This window comes from Cebidichthys violaceus, unplaced genomic scaffold, assembly GCF_023349555.1.
Source record: "Cebidichthys violaceus isolate CVI_PGR_0920_01 unplaced genomic scaffold, fCebVio1.0.p SCAF_14, whole genome shotgun sequence".
Classification (NCBI taxonomy): Eukaryota; Metazoa; Chordata; class Actinopteri; order Perciformes; family Stichaeidae; genus Cebidichthys; species Cebidichthys violaceus.
The window spans coordinates 2152761-2167960 of NW_027176307.1; the positions used below are offsets into that span (position 1 = coordinate 2152761).

Below are 15200 nucleotides of genomic sequence, written 5' to 3' on the forward strand. Positions count from 1 at the left end.
CAGCAGTTTAAGTAGTTAGAAAAAGTACATATGAACATGAAACAGCTTTTACATTTACAAGTATGAATATGATATTTACCCAAAATAATCACAAGATTAATAATGTTTGCATCCAAGTTGTCCAGAAAATAAATACTATTGAAATTAAATGACGGTTTTCCAAACAACTATGAATATCAGACCAAAACAATTGAACTTTTTTTTAAACATTTAGAAAATAAATTATCAATGGTTTCAGCTGCTGAGGAACAAACAAAAGACAAGGACCCACTTTAAATCAAATATTTAGTGTAGAAAATCACTAACAGTGTAACTTACTGATACTATTTTATAATATTTTCCTCTGACTTAAGGAGCAATCGGACATAATAGATAAATAGAAAAGGAATGTGTCCTTAAGATACCTCAATATGATCCCGTACTGAACCTGTGAATAACGTGCGAAAAATCGCCTGATTTGATAGTTTGACCTTGTTAAGCCACCGTAGTTACGTACAAAGTAGCAGGCGGGCACATTTCGGTTTGTCTCTTTGAATGCTAAGCTAACACCAGCAATATTTGATTTACTTTACGGTGTTTGAAACTGTTTCTATGGAGAATATAAATGCGAAGTACGTTTCCCAGAAGATCAGTAAAACCAGATGGAGACTAGTATCGCAGTCGTCTTTGCAGCAACCAGATATCTTTGCGACTGGCTCGTGGGATAACGAGGTTGGCAAATTGTCACTTTACGTTAACAATAATGAGATTGATAAACTTCCTAGAATAATCTGGCAATTTTAGGTGGTTTTGCTAATTGACGTGTTTACACACATTGCAAATGTTAAAATGTGACTCAAGACATATTGAGTGACTTGTAAGGTGTTATTTCGGCGTGCAAACAGTGCATGAAGACATGTTATATTAGCTTTAGGGAAGTCATGTTTAATTAGTCACGTTATTTACTACTAAACTATAGAGGCTGGTTATATCAAATGGCTAATTAGTGACTTAAGACATTTAGATATTATGACAACTGTCAGTTGGGTCGTATTCTGCTTGTCTTGTCTCCTTTACTTTACATTGACAACGATTAAACGAGTTAAAATTGGACTTAAATAACGCATAGATGTGTGTCTATTACAGGTTAATACGATTTCCTTTTGGTCCATTGGGAATCATGGAAGTTCTGACATGGACGATGGCTTTGAAGGAGACCCACAGCTTTTATGTGAATACAAGCATGATGGAGATGTTCTGGACCTTCAAGTAAGACACTGGTGGGAATCCAAGCTCATGTACCAGCCTATAACTGGTACTAAAGTAAAGGAAACTAAAGTGAACCCGAAACATTTTATTTAGGAATGCACAGATGCAACATTTTCTCTCCTGATTTCTAATTCAATTAAATTTAGTTTTCAGACGGAATGCAGTACAAAACGATAAAAGGGACTTGTCGCTGTCATTGTATTTTTTTTTCTTTACAGAGAACAACACAATACGTTACGTTGTTGTTGCAAGAAAACAGGATCACACTCATTAATGTAACATCTGTATTGATTTAAGACAGGATATACCAAATGTTTCTCCCTGGGAGGAATACATTCCTACTTACAATGCGACCAACTTGTAAACATTTATTTATTTTTCTTTCAGTTTTTGGACCAAGACAGAATTGTCACAACGTCGTCAACTGGAGCAGTCACCATCTTTCGCCACCACCAAAACAGTCAGGTACACACTGATCTCTTATTATATCATATTATTATTATTATTATTATTATTAGATTTTCACTCTATGCTTCACTTGGCACACATCATGGCGTTCCTGATATCATTTTACAAACTGAGGATTTTATACTAAAACTGAAAACATGTTGGAAATATAAACACTGACGCAATTGATAATTAGGGATTGTGCGTCTTTAAAGTCATTTTTGTGCAAGACAAGAATATGTTTTGTTAACAAACATGGGGAACTTTAACTCTAACCAGATAAACATTTCACCTGGATCTTAACCCTGATCTTAGCATGAATAACTAGGGGATAGACCTGCCTAGCATGACGTTTACATTGTATTTCTGAGCTCATCTGCCCATGGTGAAAGTCTGTAAGCATTACAGATTAATATGTCTTCAAGGTATGTTATTGATGACTTTATAAACCCTTATTTAACATGACTAAAATCACATCAACAGGCTAAGGAATGGCTACACAAATATGTTGCAGTTCAAGGAAGTGAATGTTGGATTAAGTGCTTTACTGGATATAAAGCATACTTGTGGTTTGGTAAAAATTCTGAATCTCTCTCTCTCTCTCTCTCTCTCTCTCTCTCTCTCTCTCTCTCTCTCTCTCTCTCTCTCTCTCTCTCTCTCTCTCTCTCTCTCTACTGCAGACAATATCAGTTTCTCAGTGCTGGCCGAGAGTGCATCGTTACCCTTGTGACAACGCTCCCTGTACCGGTGTTGTGTGCAGCAGTCCTGAGATCGTTACAGTTGGTGAAGATGGCAAGATCAACGTCTTCAGAGCCGACCAGGAGAGAGCGATTCGAGTCATAGGTGAGATTGAGATTAAGCTGCTGTAGGCAGACCTTCGTGTCACGTGGCGTCTTCAGGCCAAGTGAGGTACAGAGAATAATGTTACTAATGTGTTTTTTGTTTTTTTTATTGGACTGAACCTTTGACAGAGAATGCAGACAGCAGCACGATTCATGCGGTGACCTACCTAAGGACAACAGAGATTTTGACAGTGAACTCCATTGGCCAACTCAAGCTGTGGGACTTCAGACAACAGAGCAACGCACCATCCCAGATTCTCTCCTTGTAAGATCTCCTCAGTTGCTACCAAAAAAAAATGAGATCTCTAGATTTAGATTTTTATTAGCAGTTATGACATGTTGTTTTCCTTTCAGGTCAGGGGATAGAGTCCCTCTGCACTGCGTTGACAGACATCCGAACCAACAGCACATTGTTGCCACTGGAGGGCAGGACGGCATGCTCTGTGTCTGGGATGTGCGACAAGGCAGCACACCCTTCTCAATCATGGAGGCACACTCTGCTGAAAGTAAGATTTTACTGTGGGCAAATTGATTCTTACGTGGTTGTATATTATATTTCATTTTTGCAATAACGTCTGCTTTGTTTTATTTATGTCTTTCTTTGGTTTTCAGTGTGGGAAGTCAAATTCCACCCAACCAACCCAGATCATCTGTTCACGTGCTCAGAGGACGGTTCACTGCTTCACTGGGAGACTTCCACACATTCAGACATGCCCTCCTTCTTACAAGGCAAGTCAAACTGTTCTGTCTGCTATTCAGTCCAACACTATTTTCCAAAGAAAAAACTGTGAGGTGCTGCCAAGAAACAGCATTTTGAAATGCAACATAAAAGTATTATTGGCCAACAATGTTCGCCTGATATGTAAATATTATAAAGTTGAGTGAAAAAGATGTGGCTGTTGGGAAAAGGTGCAAAAACAAGTTGCAAGTGGTCTTTCTTTCAAAGATAATAATCTAACATGAGGATTCGTTTTTTTTACTAAGTAGCACATAGTGTTGTTAAACTTGAGTTGGATGTTTAATTATTACAATGGTAAAATACAGGTTTAAATGTTGTAGTTTCTGAAAAGTATGTGTTTTTGTCTGTTTAAAGGATTGACATAATTTTAGAAATTGAATGGTAGAATGTAAATAAGAACATTTACTAACGTACTGCACATTTTAATTGAATATTTCCATTTTCATTTCTGTCAACAGTAACCTCTGGCCTCCTAAAGCACTCAACAGATTGTATCTGCAAATAGCTTCATCAAGAGTTGACAATATTGCAGCACAATCCTGTAGAATCTGAAATCTTAATCACATCATTTTATATCTTTTGGTTTTCAGAGCAATCACAAACACACTGAGTCAGATGCTAAGGAAGCTATACACCAACGAAATAATAATCAGAATGACCCTTTCGCTTATCATTTTTTTAATAATAGAGATGTTTTTTTTATTATGGTTTTCCAGGTGGCAGGAACAACAGCATGATATCTCGCAGTGCGATGGCCCCGGCTGGAGGGAACCAGTCTCTCATCAGCGCCTGGCTCAGTGGAGACTCCAGTAAAGGCCGTCTGGAGACGACCCACATGCTGCCTAGCCAGACGCTGTCTGTCAACAGTTTGGATGTACTTGGACAATGTCTCGTCTGTGGGACTGATGGAGAAGCCATTTTTGTCAATAGACAGGTCCCAGTTTAAAAGAGTTGTGACTGTGCAGGACAAGATGTGGATGAACATCTGTTTATTTGTCATCAGTGGTTCAAGGGTTTTGTAGATAATTCCAAGCAGTGTGTTTCAATGATACAACTTTTGTATGGATTTAATTTCAAACTGTTTTGAATAAGTAAATAAAAGCAAATATCTCATGAGTCCAGTGATGTATTTTGTAGTAAAAATCTGCGATAGATCATGCTTGGTTTTGATTTTACGCATTGTCACATAGGATGCAACACCACTACCCTTAAATCCTTTAATCCCTTGGTTGTCTTTATTAATACTGTAGTTGTTGCAGTTACTGTATACCTGCATCTTTCACATTAACCTGTCAAATACTGTTGTCACAATCACATTTAGTTCAAATTACCTCTGCTGAACTTAAAACATTACATTTTTACTTTACCAGTTCAGACCAGTGGTGTCCAGGAGCTACAGGTGAATAGATGGTCGAGAGGTGAAGTGAACAAAAGTTTCATCCGGGTAACTTGTGTGAAGTTTCACTAATAATTCTCCCAGTACTACTTCCGGTCTTTCATTTAGAATTAAAAGTCCTATGATTATTTGAAAGGGCGGTTCTGTGTGCATTCCCGATAATTGGCGCTGAGAACTGAGACGATCCTGTTTTTAAATTTAAACTAAACGAAAATATTCCTTTCCTCCATATTTGGAGTTTTTCTGAGAAATGTGTTAATCTATAACTATTTATTTTACTTGCATGCGTTCTTTATTTATTTATTATAGATCGCAGCTAGCTAGCGTGTTTTACTGTGGCATTAATTATTTTTGAGGATATGCACATTTATTATGCGTTATATTTTATTTTCTATGTGATTTACATGATATTCCAGTTTGGTCTATTTTCTTCTTTTCATTCTTTTATTTGTATTGTATTTTACAATTGCATTTTAATGTATGTTATGGTCAAAATGTTCGAGTTACTGAAATTGTCTTTGTAAAGCTGCAGGATTGAAATAGTTCTTACAACTATCCTCCGGAGTTACTTTCCTCGTTTTATTGTGAAATGTACAATAACCGGAAGTGTGTGCGTTTCTTCTTATTTAATATGTTCCTGTTGTACTTGTCATTCAGCCATCCCAGGAATTCAACAAGACTAGGGCCAGCCAGCTCGGCATAACAAGGACACTTTGAGTTAAAATCAAGTCATTGACGCCGTAAAAGGTCACGGAAATATCGTTTGTTGTCAAAATAGAAGAAGCGGCGCCCACAGACACTGGTAAGCTGTTGGACATGGCTCACTAACTGTTGCTAGTTGTGTTAGCTAGCAGCTAGCGCAACCTGTTGTTGAGCTAGCCTAGCAGAAATGGATGCCTTAAACACACAGGCCGCGAAGGAGCTGCTGCGTCGTTTGATGTCATGTAAAGGGACATTGTGAGAAGACCAGTTTGCCGTTCATGGAGCTCATTGGTGTCTATATGTTTGAGATATTTTGGGGGAATATGACAAACAACTTAAAAATGTCATTTTACAACACTTGAGAGAGAATGAGCGTTAAAGTAGCGCTCTGTTAGCCTGAGCTGCTAACGGCGCTAGCAAGTGGTTCTCTTTGTGAAGGAATAACTTACTTTTTTCTTCTGATGCACTCTCTCTTTCTCTACCATAAAGCTTTAAACAACGAGCTTATTTCACCGTGAAATGGTAAAGCACTGAAACCAAACTTTTTTTAGCTATCGATTCATATGTTTTTACTAAATTTGGCAGACTGCCTCATAAGAATCCTCACATAGCTAATGTTTATCTGTTAGTATTTGCTTATAAATAATTTCCACACGTTTGTCGAACCTGTTCGGTAACATAACACATGTTCATGACGCATTTGTAACTTACATTTCTGTCATCAGCATGCAGATGTGAAGTCAGACACTGGAGACCTCTTGCTACCCTGGACCGAGTGACATCCTCTTCATCCCCTTCATCGTCATCATACATGCTTTTACATGAAGAGAGGGGAGAAACCCGAAGGATACAGACAGATGAGACCCAAGACGTTTCCCACCAGCAACTACAGCGGCAACAGCCAACACATGCTGCAGGAAATACGGAACAGCCTGCGCAATTTGTCCAGACCCTCGGAGCCTCCTAAAGTGGACATTGGAGGCGCTGTGAAAATGCCTCCCGAGGACCCAAGGCAACAAGGGCGCAGCACTAACGGCAAAAACCCCTACCACAAGGCCCTGCAAGAGATCCGCAAATCCCTGCTGCCTTTTGCCAACGAGACCAGTACTTCAGGCTCTGAGGGGAGCCAGCACGTGTCGCTGGAGCTCCCCTGTGCTGGGTTTGAGGAGGTGAGATGAGATGTTTTCATGTTGGTTTGTTTGTCACAGAGGCGGGTTTGTTTTTTGCTTAAGGATTGTGGATGAATTTCATTCTTAACATGACTCTGTAATAGAGAATGATCTGGCTGCTCTTTGTTTACCTGAGAATTATTTGAAAAATTAAAAGTATGCAAAGTGGAATGACGAGTTTGTGCAGGTAACAATACTAAAGTGGTTTGTGAGAAGGCAGCTGCAACATGTGACAGCCTGTGTTAATCCAGACATGAAGTGCCACAGCATACAGTGCAGTAGTTTCAGTTGTAACCAATAACTATGGTGGGGGGGGGATAAACCTAACCATCCTTTTCCAAGTTGCAACAATGGATTAATCGATTAGTTTCATTATTCTGGAAATATTTTAATAATTGACTTGACGAGCAAAACCGCCAATCATTCTCTGGTTGCAGTTTCACCAATGTGAGGATTTGCTGTTCTTCGATATTGTAAACTTGTTTTTGTGGTTATTTGCACTGTTAGTTGGACAAATAAGACCTGGGAATTTGTGATAAATATATTTTCACTGTTTTCTGACATTTTATAGATAAAACAATTAATTGAGTATTAAAGAAAATAATGTGCAGATAGATTTATAATTAAAATAATTGTTATTTACACCATTAGTCCATTTACATGATTTTGGAAGACTGAAGAGATGCAGAACAGCAAAAAATAATCAATCCTATACTAAATTTATTCACAGTTCATTTGCATCTTGTCAGCTTTGATTGCCAAAACACTAAATGTTAATTGTCCTTTTTTGCCCTTTTAAGCAGAGTAACAGTCGCAGTATGGGGGCCGTTATAGACTACATGGGTAAGGTGAGCTACCAGGACTCCGTGTGGGAACAGATGGCTGTTACCAACCCCAACACTACAGGTCTGAAAGCCCCAGGTACGTCACTGTCCACTGGGACTAAATGCTGGGTTTCCTCTTTCATTTTCTGTCCAGGTGTGTTCATCCAATCTGGAATCTTGATTTGTGAAATAAATGATGCATAAATCATGCTGACAAAATGAGAATGAGTCATTGCATCACACAATGGAAGAAGTTGACTGGAAATTAGGTTTATGTTGTGATTCATAATGACAGTAATGGTACGTTCAAGAAAAGACATTTTGAATACTATTCTGCACCTTTTTATTGAAAAATACAAAAACAAAGGAAAAGAGTTTTTACGACATCTTACGCAAGCCATGTTCTACAGCTTTGGTCCTCCTTTTAAATGTTGACGCTATTATTCCTATTGAGTTTAATAACATTGTACATACTAAGTTAATTACTGAGTCTTGGGATCATGCCTCTGGGATGAGAGATCACGTTGTTCCTATGTGTTCATGCTTGTATAGGAATTTTGTATATTTTACATAGACAAATGGAAAAAATAACGTAGTTAGACCTGTTTATTTTAGGTTCAGTTTTAGATGGACTTGAACTATTCGGCTACAATTATGCAGTGCTACGAGTAATGACTTTGTTTTCATCCCCTCACCTCCATTGTTCTTTGTGTCTGTAGGATCTTCTCATATCCAACAGGCCGTGCTGAGGAGGCCGAGCTGGAAAGGCTCGAAGGAGTCTTTGGTGCCTCGGCATGGTCCGCTCATGGTGGATGGAATGATGTACCGCTCCGACAGCCCCGGACCACCTCCTGCCTTCCCACAGGGTCACCCTGCTAACGGCCAGAGAGCCAATCCTCCACTGCCGCCACAGGTGCGCAGCGTCACGCCTCCACCCAACCGCGGTGCCATGCCTCCTGCGCCATCCTGGGACAGCAACCCGTCAACCAAGCGCTACTCTGGCAACATGGATTACCTTTTGCCGCGCATCTCTCCGGTACCCCAGGGGGCCTGGGCTGATGGGTACCAATCTTCGGCGCCTCAAAACCAGCGTGGGATCAGCCCAGTCCCTGTGGGCCACCAGCCCATCATAATGCAAAGCTCAGGGGGGAATAAGTTCACCTTCCCCTCCAGCTGGTCTCAGAATGGTTCCCCTCAGCCGGACTACATGGCAGGGGGCAGTAGACAGCCTCCTCCTCCTCCATACCCGGTTAACCAGAGCAGCCGGCACAGTCCCACTGACCAGCAGATGCAGTCCGGAGGACCCGCATCCTCTCCCTCTTACATCAACGGTGGAAATATCCCTCAGTCCATGATGGTTCCCAGCCGGAACAGTCACAACCTTGACATGTACAACATGGGTCCTCCTCAGTCCTGGTCCCAGGCTCCTCTGAACCCCAACCAGTCCCAGTCTTCCTCTGGCAACCAGGACCTGTCCCCGTCGTGGCAGCACAACATACCAGTGCGCTCAAATTCCTTCAACAACCACCAGCTGAACAGCAGACAGGCCCACCCATCCAGCTCCCAGCCCTCTGCCACCACGGTCACCGCCATCACCCAGGCTCCCATCCTGCAGCCGGTCAAAAGCATGCGTGTCCAGAAACCCGAGTTACACACCGCCGTTGCTCCCACACACCCTCCGTGGATGCAGCAGCCCGCACCGTCTCCAGCTGCACCTGCTTACCCAGAACCCCCAGCCCCCGTACCTCAGATCCCCGTTGTTACAGAAGCCCCCAGCTACCAGGGCCCCCCTCCGCCCTATCCTAAGCATCTCCTCCAACAGCAAGCGGCACCCGGCCCCCCTGCTTACGATCTAGGGGCCAATAAACTCGGCACGGGCAGAGAGGATCCTGCCGAAGAGGACGGCGGCGGCTCCCGAGACAAGACGGCGGAGAGCACGGCAGCGACTGAGAAGGAGAAGAAGCAAATCACGACATCGCCTGTTCCTGTCCGCCGCAACACGAAAGACGAAGAGCCGAGAGGGGAGTCCGGAAGAGTCGCACTTTACTCGCCCCAGGCCTTCAAGTTCTTCATGGAGCAACACGTGGAGAATATCCTGAAGAACCATCAGCAGAGGATTCGGAGGAGGAAGCAGCTGGAAAGTGAGATGCAAAGGGTGAGAATGTCAACAACCTTGGTCGCATAATTCTCCTTATGAATTGATGTAGTTATGAATTACTCCATTTACAATTTTTCTTTGACTCTTTCCAAACTTTATTTCCCTGCTATCTTGTCCTCGCTGTATTATCCGTCTCTGAGATTGTGTCTTTTCATGCTGTTCTATTTTTTTCTGAGCTGTTCTTCCTCTTCTTCTCTCTCCTTGCTGTCACTAACAGCTGACCTAAAAAGGTAAACGGTTTCTCTGCTGTTCTGTGACACAGAATAGTCCTCACACATCAAGTAAGCTGTTGTTGAAAGACTGGTCTTTGTATTTTAAATGTGCTGTGTGCAGCATGTTGGAAACGCATGTCACTCCACGTCACTCATCACGTCACTGCTCATGCATCTTTGTTGTGGACCAAAGAGATTCATTAATGAGGAAAATACAGCACGTTTGCTCTTACAGATCATTTTGAATGTCTTTTGCACTGTTTCCCTCTGTGTCTTCAGTTGTTTCCCTTGATGCCAGTTTAGATCTAACCAGAATAGGTTTTTTTTATCTGTTTTGAGATTATGTGGGCCATTAAATCACCTTTTTCTGTCCTGCACTCAGGTGGGTTTGTCTTCAGAAGCTCAGGAGCAGATGCGTATGATGCTGTGCCAGAAAGAGTCTAACTACATCCGGCTAAAGCGAGCCAAGATGGACAAATCCATGTTCAAGAGAATCAAGACCCTCGGCATCGGAGCCTTCGGCGAGGTGTGCTTGGCCCGAAAAGAGGACACGGGAGCGCTGTACGCCATGAAGACGCTCCGCAAGAAGGACGTGCTGCTGAGGAACCAGGTGGCCCACGTCAAGGCCGAGCGGGACATCCTGGCAGAGGCGGACAACGAGTGGGTGGTGCGTCTCTACTACTCGTTCCAAGACAAAGACAACCTGTACTTTGTCATGGAGTACATTCCCGGAGGGGACATGATGAGCCTTCTCATCCGGCTCGGCATCTTCAAAGAAGAGCTGGCCCAGTTCTACATCGCGGAGCTCACCTGTGCCGTGGAGAGCGTCCACAAGATGGGCTTCATCCACCGAGACATCAAGCCCGATAACATCCTCATAGACCGAGACGGACACATAAAGCTGACTGACTTCGGCCTCTGCACCGGCTTCCGCTGGACGCATGACTCCAAGTATTATCAGAGCGGTGGGTTTCACTCTTTAAATAGCAGCTTATGTCTACAGAGGAGCCTGTAGTAGGAGGAGGAGGAGGATGATGATGATGATGATGATGATGATCTACCCAGTAGAGTAAATTCAGCATTTCCTCAACATTACATTCATTAGGTCAAAACATATAATTACAACATTGCTATCGCTTAACAATTATTTACATTATCGATCAATTTGCAAATTGTTTTCTTTCGTAATTGTTGTATAATATGTCAGAAAATGGTTAAATATGCACATCACAAAGTGGACTGCCTCATATTACTTGTCTTGTCCCAACAACAGTTCAAAACCCCCAAATATTAAGTTTACTATCATAGAAGGATAAGAAGTAACGACTATTTACATTTGAGTACGGGACCAGTGAATTTAAGGAGGTCTTGCTGAAAATACATAATCAAATTTGCAAATACATTTTATGTCTATTGATACATTACATAAATAGATGGACCAGAAAACCAATTAACCATTGATCATGTATGTACTGTCTATTTAAATAATGTTTATAGAGGATTTATTTATTACCCATTTAACTGGTATATAATCACAAATATCTGGTCCATCTATTCAATGTTTATAGATGTTTTACAAACAATTCCTTATAGGTTTACAAATGATTTGGTAATCATTAACGAATACTTAATATAGTATTTAAAATGTTATAGTGTTTACTAATATTTAGTAAATACTATTGGAATTTCATTGTTAAACTGTAAAATATCAATATTAATTTACCATGTAATGATCATGATTATTATAAATTGTTGCCTGTAAATGCTAAATGCAAAGACTAAATATTAAAAATGTTTCCTTTCGGGTGTCTGTCCAAAAGCCCACAGCTGATCCGCATAATGAGAGAAGTCCTGTGTGTTGTTCTGTGTGGTCTCTTCTCAGGCGACCATGTGAGGCAGGACAGCATGGACTTCAGTAAGGAGTGGGAGGACCCGACCAACTGCCGCTGCACAGACCGCCTGAAGCCTCTGGAGAGGAGGAAGGCCCGGCAGCACCAGCGCTGCCTGGCTCATTCGCTGGTCGGGACGCCCAACTACATAGCACCTGAAGTGCTGCTCCGGACAGGTACAGTGGACCACGGCTAGAGGTGGTACTGTGGGATTTACACTTTAGAATCCAGCTGAGAGATGTTGTTCCAGTGTGGTTGACGTATAAATGACTTTAATCTCCTCCAGGATACACCCAGCTCTGTGATTGGTGGAGTGTCGGCGTCATCTTGTATGAAATGGTTGTCGGACAGCCTCCCTTCCTAGCGACCACGCCCCTGGAGACACAGATGAAGGTATGTGAAGCTCCCGCAGTGAAACGCATCCTCTGACTGCATCGTTTTCTTATTGTCATCTCTGCATCTGAACACCAGGTGATCAACTGGAAGAGCATGCTGCACATTCCCCCGCCCGCCAAGCTCAGCCCCGAGGCATCGGATCTCATCGTTAAGCTGTGCCGCAGCCCCGAAGACCGCCTGGGCATGAACGGCACGGACGAAATCAAAGCCCACCCTTTCTTCAAGGACATCGACTTCTCCAGCGACCTGCGGCAGCAGGTGGCGCCGTACGTCCCCACCATCGCTCACTCCACGGACACCTCCAACTTCGACCCCGTGGACCCGGAGAAACTGTGGAGCAGCGACAGCGATGGCGAGGACAACCTCAACGACACGCTCAACGGCTGGTTCCGCAACGGCAAGCACCCCGAGCACGCCTTCTACGAGTTCACCTTCCGCCGCTTCTTCGACGACAACGGCCATCCCTACAGCTGCCCCAAGCCCATCGAGTACGAGGGCTACGACGGGGACGAGGCGGACTCGGAGGGCCCGGTGCAAGAGGCCGCCGCTAGCTCAGCCGCTCAGGGCCGGGACCTGGTCTACGTGTAGCACTGGAGGCTAGCTGAGCTGCTCGTGCATAACACTGTGTGTGTTTGTGTGTGTGTGTGTGTGTGTGTGTGTGTGTGTGTGTGTGAGAGAGAGAGAGAGAGACGGGTCATACAATGATACAGCGTTTTAAATCCTTGAACATAGGAAAGTATGATTCTAGGAGCAGCCAGAACACTCTGCAGCACATTTGATCAAAGCTGTTAGTTCACACTACAAGTTCAAGGAATAGTTGGGGGCATTCTGGGAAAACACGCGTATTTACTTTCTTGGCAAGTTCGATCAATACCCCTCACATATGAAGCTGCAGTGAGCTTAAAAGGCTCTGGTAGATTTATTTTATTTATTTTTTACCTTTGGATGGAGACGGGCTAGTTGTTTCCCCTGCTTCCAGTCTTAAAGCTAACCTAACCAGCTGATGGCACCAATTTCATATTTACCATAAAGAAATGAGAGAGCTATCAATTATCTCATCTAAGAGGGCAATTCAGTGTGTTTTCCCTAAATGTTGCTATTATTGTATAAAGGTACACTGTACAATGTCTGCCTGAGGAACAGAAAGCTGAAAATAATCAGGGTGCTCTTTTTAAAAGACTTCTCGCAGACTCCTCTTTAAGCCTTAATTTATTTAAGAAGATTGTAACTGGTGATGCTAGTGTAGATGCTGTTTGAGTGTGGGATTGTTTTATTGTTGAAATTACATCTAGTGGTTAAAACTGTCTTAATTTATATTTTACTGTCCGTTGCAATGGGGATTTAGTTTTGTCTCGTAGAAATGTGCAGGGATCAGTTGCTCTAATTATTCATTGCTGTGCCTTTTTTTATTTTTAAATTTTTTTTTTTATCTTTCACCAAATATAAAGAGGGTTAATAATCAGACTTGCATTTTAAAAATTAGAGTAGCATCACCTGATTGAACTACGGTAGGTTTTTTTGTTTTATTTTTCTAATTTATACTTAAAATGTATTTATAAATTAAGTTGCATACAGTTGATGTAAATATGTTTCCTGCCCTGTCAGCTGATTTTGTGTTTCCTTAGGGCAGGCCCTCTTTAGTGTCCACTGCTGCTGCACTCTGTTAATATGCTGTCTGCTCTTCTGTTTCATTCACACAGTACTTCCAGTACAAACACTAAATCACAGCACCCTGAATAGATTCACTGAACTTCTTTCATCACCTTTAAGACTTCACACTCGTCTCTCAACCAAAGCACTAAATAGGTTTTCACTGTGTTCTTTCTTCAAATACTCCCGTTTAGAAAATACAGATCACAACACTGTGAAATTACTACCAGCCAGAAATGCCTTGCTTTTAGGCACCTAACCACTTCATTCTATAGTACTCTACATGGTGTTGAGGCTTGAAACTCATTTCCTACAAATTGTCTTAATTACCATTTTTAAGAATCACTACAGCTGACTGGCATGTGTTGATTCGATCATGTCTCTGTACTGATTTTATTTTTATTAAGTGATGGACTGGCTGAGCTTCTCTCCGTCACATATCAAGATGATTTTGTAACCCGCTGTACTTTGTTCTTTGTGTTTAGGAAAAGATCTCTGAATGTAGTTCTGGACTTAATGGTGACCACTGGCATTCTGCACTGGTTTCGTGAGAGTTTTATTTTTGTGTACATTGTTGCTCTGGGAGGTTGGGTACAAGGAGGAGGGGGATAAATAAAGAATGTAAAGAACAAAACGTGTTACTGGCATACCGACCATGTTGTATTATTATTAGTATCTTAACAGACTACTGGACTGGTGGCTTAGATGAGGGCTGCAACTAACAAGAATGTTCAGTATCAATTAATCTGCCACCACGATTTAGCAAAGACGACGTCTTTAAATTTTAGTTTTTGAAACTTTTTTTGACATGCTATGCTATGACCATTTTATGACTGTATAAACGTAGTATGATGTAGTATAAAATATTGGAAAATGTCATAATATAGCATGTTGAAAAAAGTAGTAAAGTTAGTATACATTATTGAAAAAAGTCACAGTATAAAATGTCAAGAAAACTCAGCATTGTATGTCAAAATTAGTTATGAAAACGTGATTGTATAAAGATATCGAAAAAAGGTTATATCGAGGGCCAAAGCGCAAAACCTATCTGCAGAATTTTCTGATTGGCGGATTTCACTTTGGATGATGAGAACAAGGACGGCTGCTCATATTCAGTCTGTCAGCAAGATAATCCCGCCCCGCGTTGAAACTTAATTTAGAGCATCGTTTTGTAGAACCTCTTCCAACTTGCTCCAATCTGCAAAATGATGCAGGCATTTTTCAGACAGGAGGTTTTGCTTTTTGGCCGTCTAATTATGTCAAAAAAGCCATAAAAACTGACTATATTAGGTCGAAAAAAGTCAGTCATAGCATAAAATGTTTAAAAAAAGAGATAGAAAAGTAATTGTATAGCGCGTTAAAAATTTAGTAAAAAAGTCATAATATAACATTTTACTTTTTTCGACATACTATACTACAACTTTTTTACTTAATTTGTCGACATGCTATACTTTGACTTTTTAAACCTTTGTAGACACGTTTACCATGACTTTCTGACATACTAGGACTTTTGATGAGGTTTTTTTAA

General features: G+C 41.6%; 2 protein-coding genes across 5 annotated transcripts; both read left to right on the plus strand.

Moving 5' to 3' along the window:
* The first annotated feature begins 503 nt into the window (after positions 1 to 503).
* Positions 504 to 4392, plus strand: nup43 (nucleoporin 43). Its single transcript, XM_068708223.1, has 8 exons — positions 504 to 711; positions 1126 to 1248; positions 1636 to 1713; positions 2376 to 2538; positions 2667 to 2802; positions 2892 to 3043; positions 3150 to 3266; positions 3993 to 4392. Exons 1-8 carry the CDS (start codon positions 592 to 594, stop codon positions 4220 to 4222), a joined length of 1119 nt encoding a protein of 372 aa, XP_068564324.1. The 5' UTR covers positions 504 to 591; the 3' UTR covers positions 4223 to 4392.
* Positions 4393 to 5319: 927 nt separating this feature from the next.
* On the plus strand, positions 5320 to 14319 carry lats1 (large tumor suppressor kinase 1). 4 transcript variants are annotated; one of them, XM_068708453.1, is made up of 8 exons: positions 5320 to 5474; positions 6100 to 6543; positions 7344 to 7464; positions 8087 to 9522; positions 10120 to 10702; positions 11620 to 11802; positions 11913 to 12019; positions 12098 to 14319. In XM_068708453.1, the coding sequence occupies exons 2-8, from the start codon at positions 6196 to 6198 to the stop codon at positions 12608 to 12610; spliced, it is 3291 nt and encodes a 1096-aa protein (XP_068564554.1). In that variant the 5' UTR covers positions 5320 to 5474; positions 6100 to 6195; the 3' UTR covers positions 12611 to 14319. The 4 variants fall into 4 exon arrangements, 3 of the variants coding, with proteins under 3 accessions (XP_068564554.1, XP_068564555.1, XP_068564556.1); XM_068708454.1 differs by having other exon boundaries at positions 7347 to 7464; XR_011102765.1 differs by lacking the exons at positions 11620 to 11802; positions 11913 to 12019; positions 12098 to 14319 and adding an exon at positions 9743 to 9806 and having other exon boundaries at positions 10120 to 10154.
* The last annotated feature ends 881 nt before the right edge of the window (positions 14320 to 15200 follow it).

Coding starts and splice junctions, on each gene's coding strand:
- nup43 (XM_068708223.1), top strand. CDS start 592: ATGGAGAATATAAATGCGAAGTACGTTTCCCAGAAGATCAGTAAAACC. Junction 712..1,125: donor CTGGCTCGTGGGATAACGAG/GTTGGCAAATTG, acceptor TGTCTATTACAG/GTTAATACGATTTCCTTTTG. Junction 3,267..3,992: donor CATGCCCTCCTTCTTACAAG/GCAAGTCAAACT, acceptor ATGGTTTTCCAG/GTGGCAGGAACAACAGCATG.
- lats1 (XM_068708453.1), top strand. CDS start 6,196: ATGAAGAGAGGGGAGAAACCCGAAGGATACAGACAGATGAGACCCAAG. Junction 6,544..7,343: donor CCTGTGCTGGGTTTGAGGAG/GTGAGATGAGAT, acceptor TGCCCTTTTAAG/CAGAGTAACAGTCGCAGTAT. Junction 11,803..11,912: donor TGAAGTGCTGCTCCGGACAG/GTACAGTGGACC, acceptor AATCTCCTCCAG/GATACACCCAGCTCTGTGAT.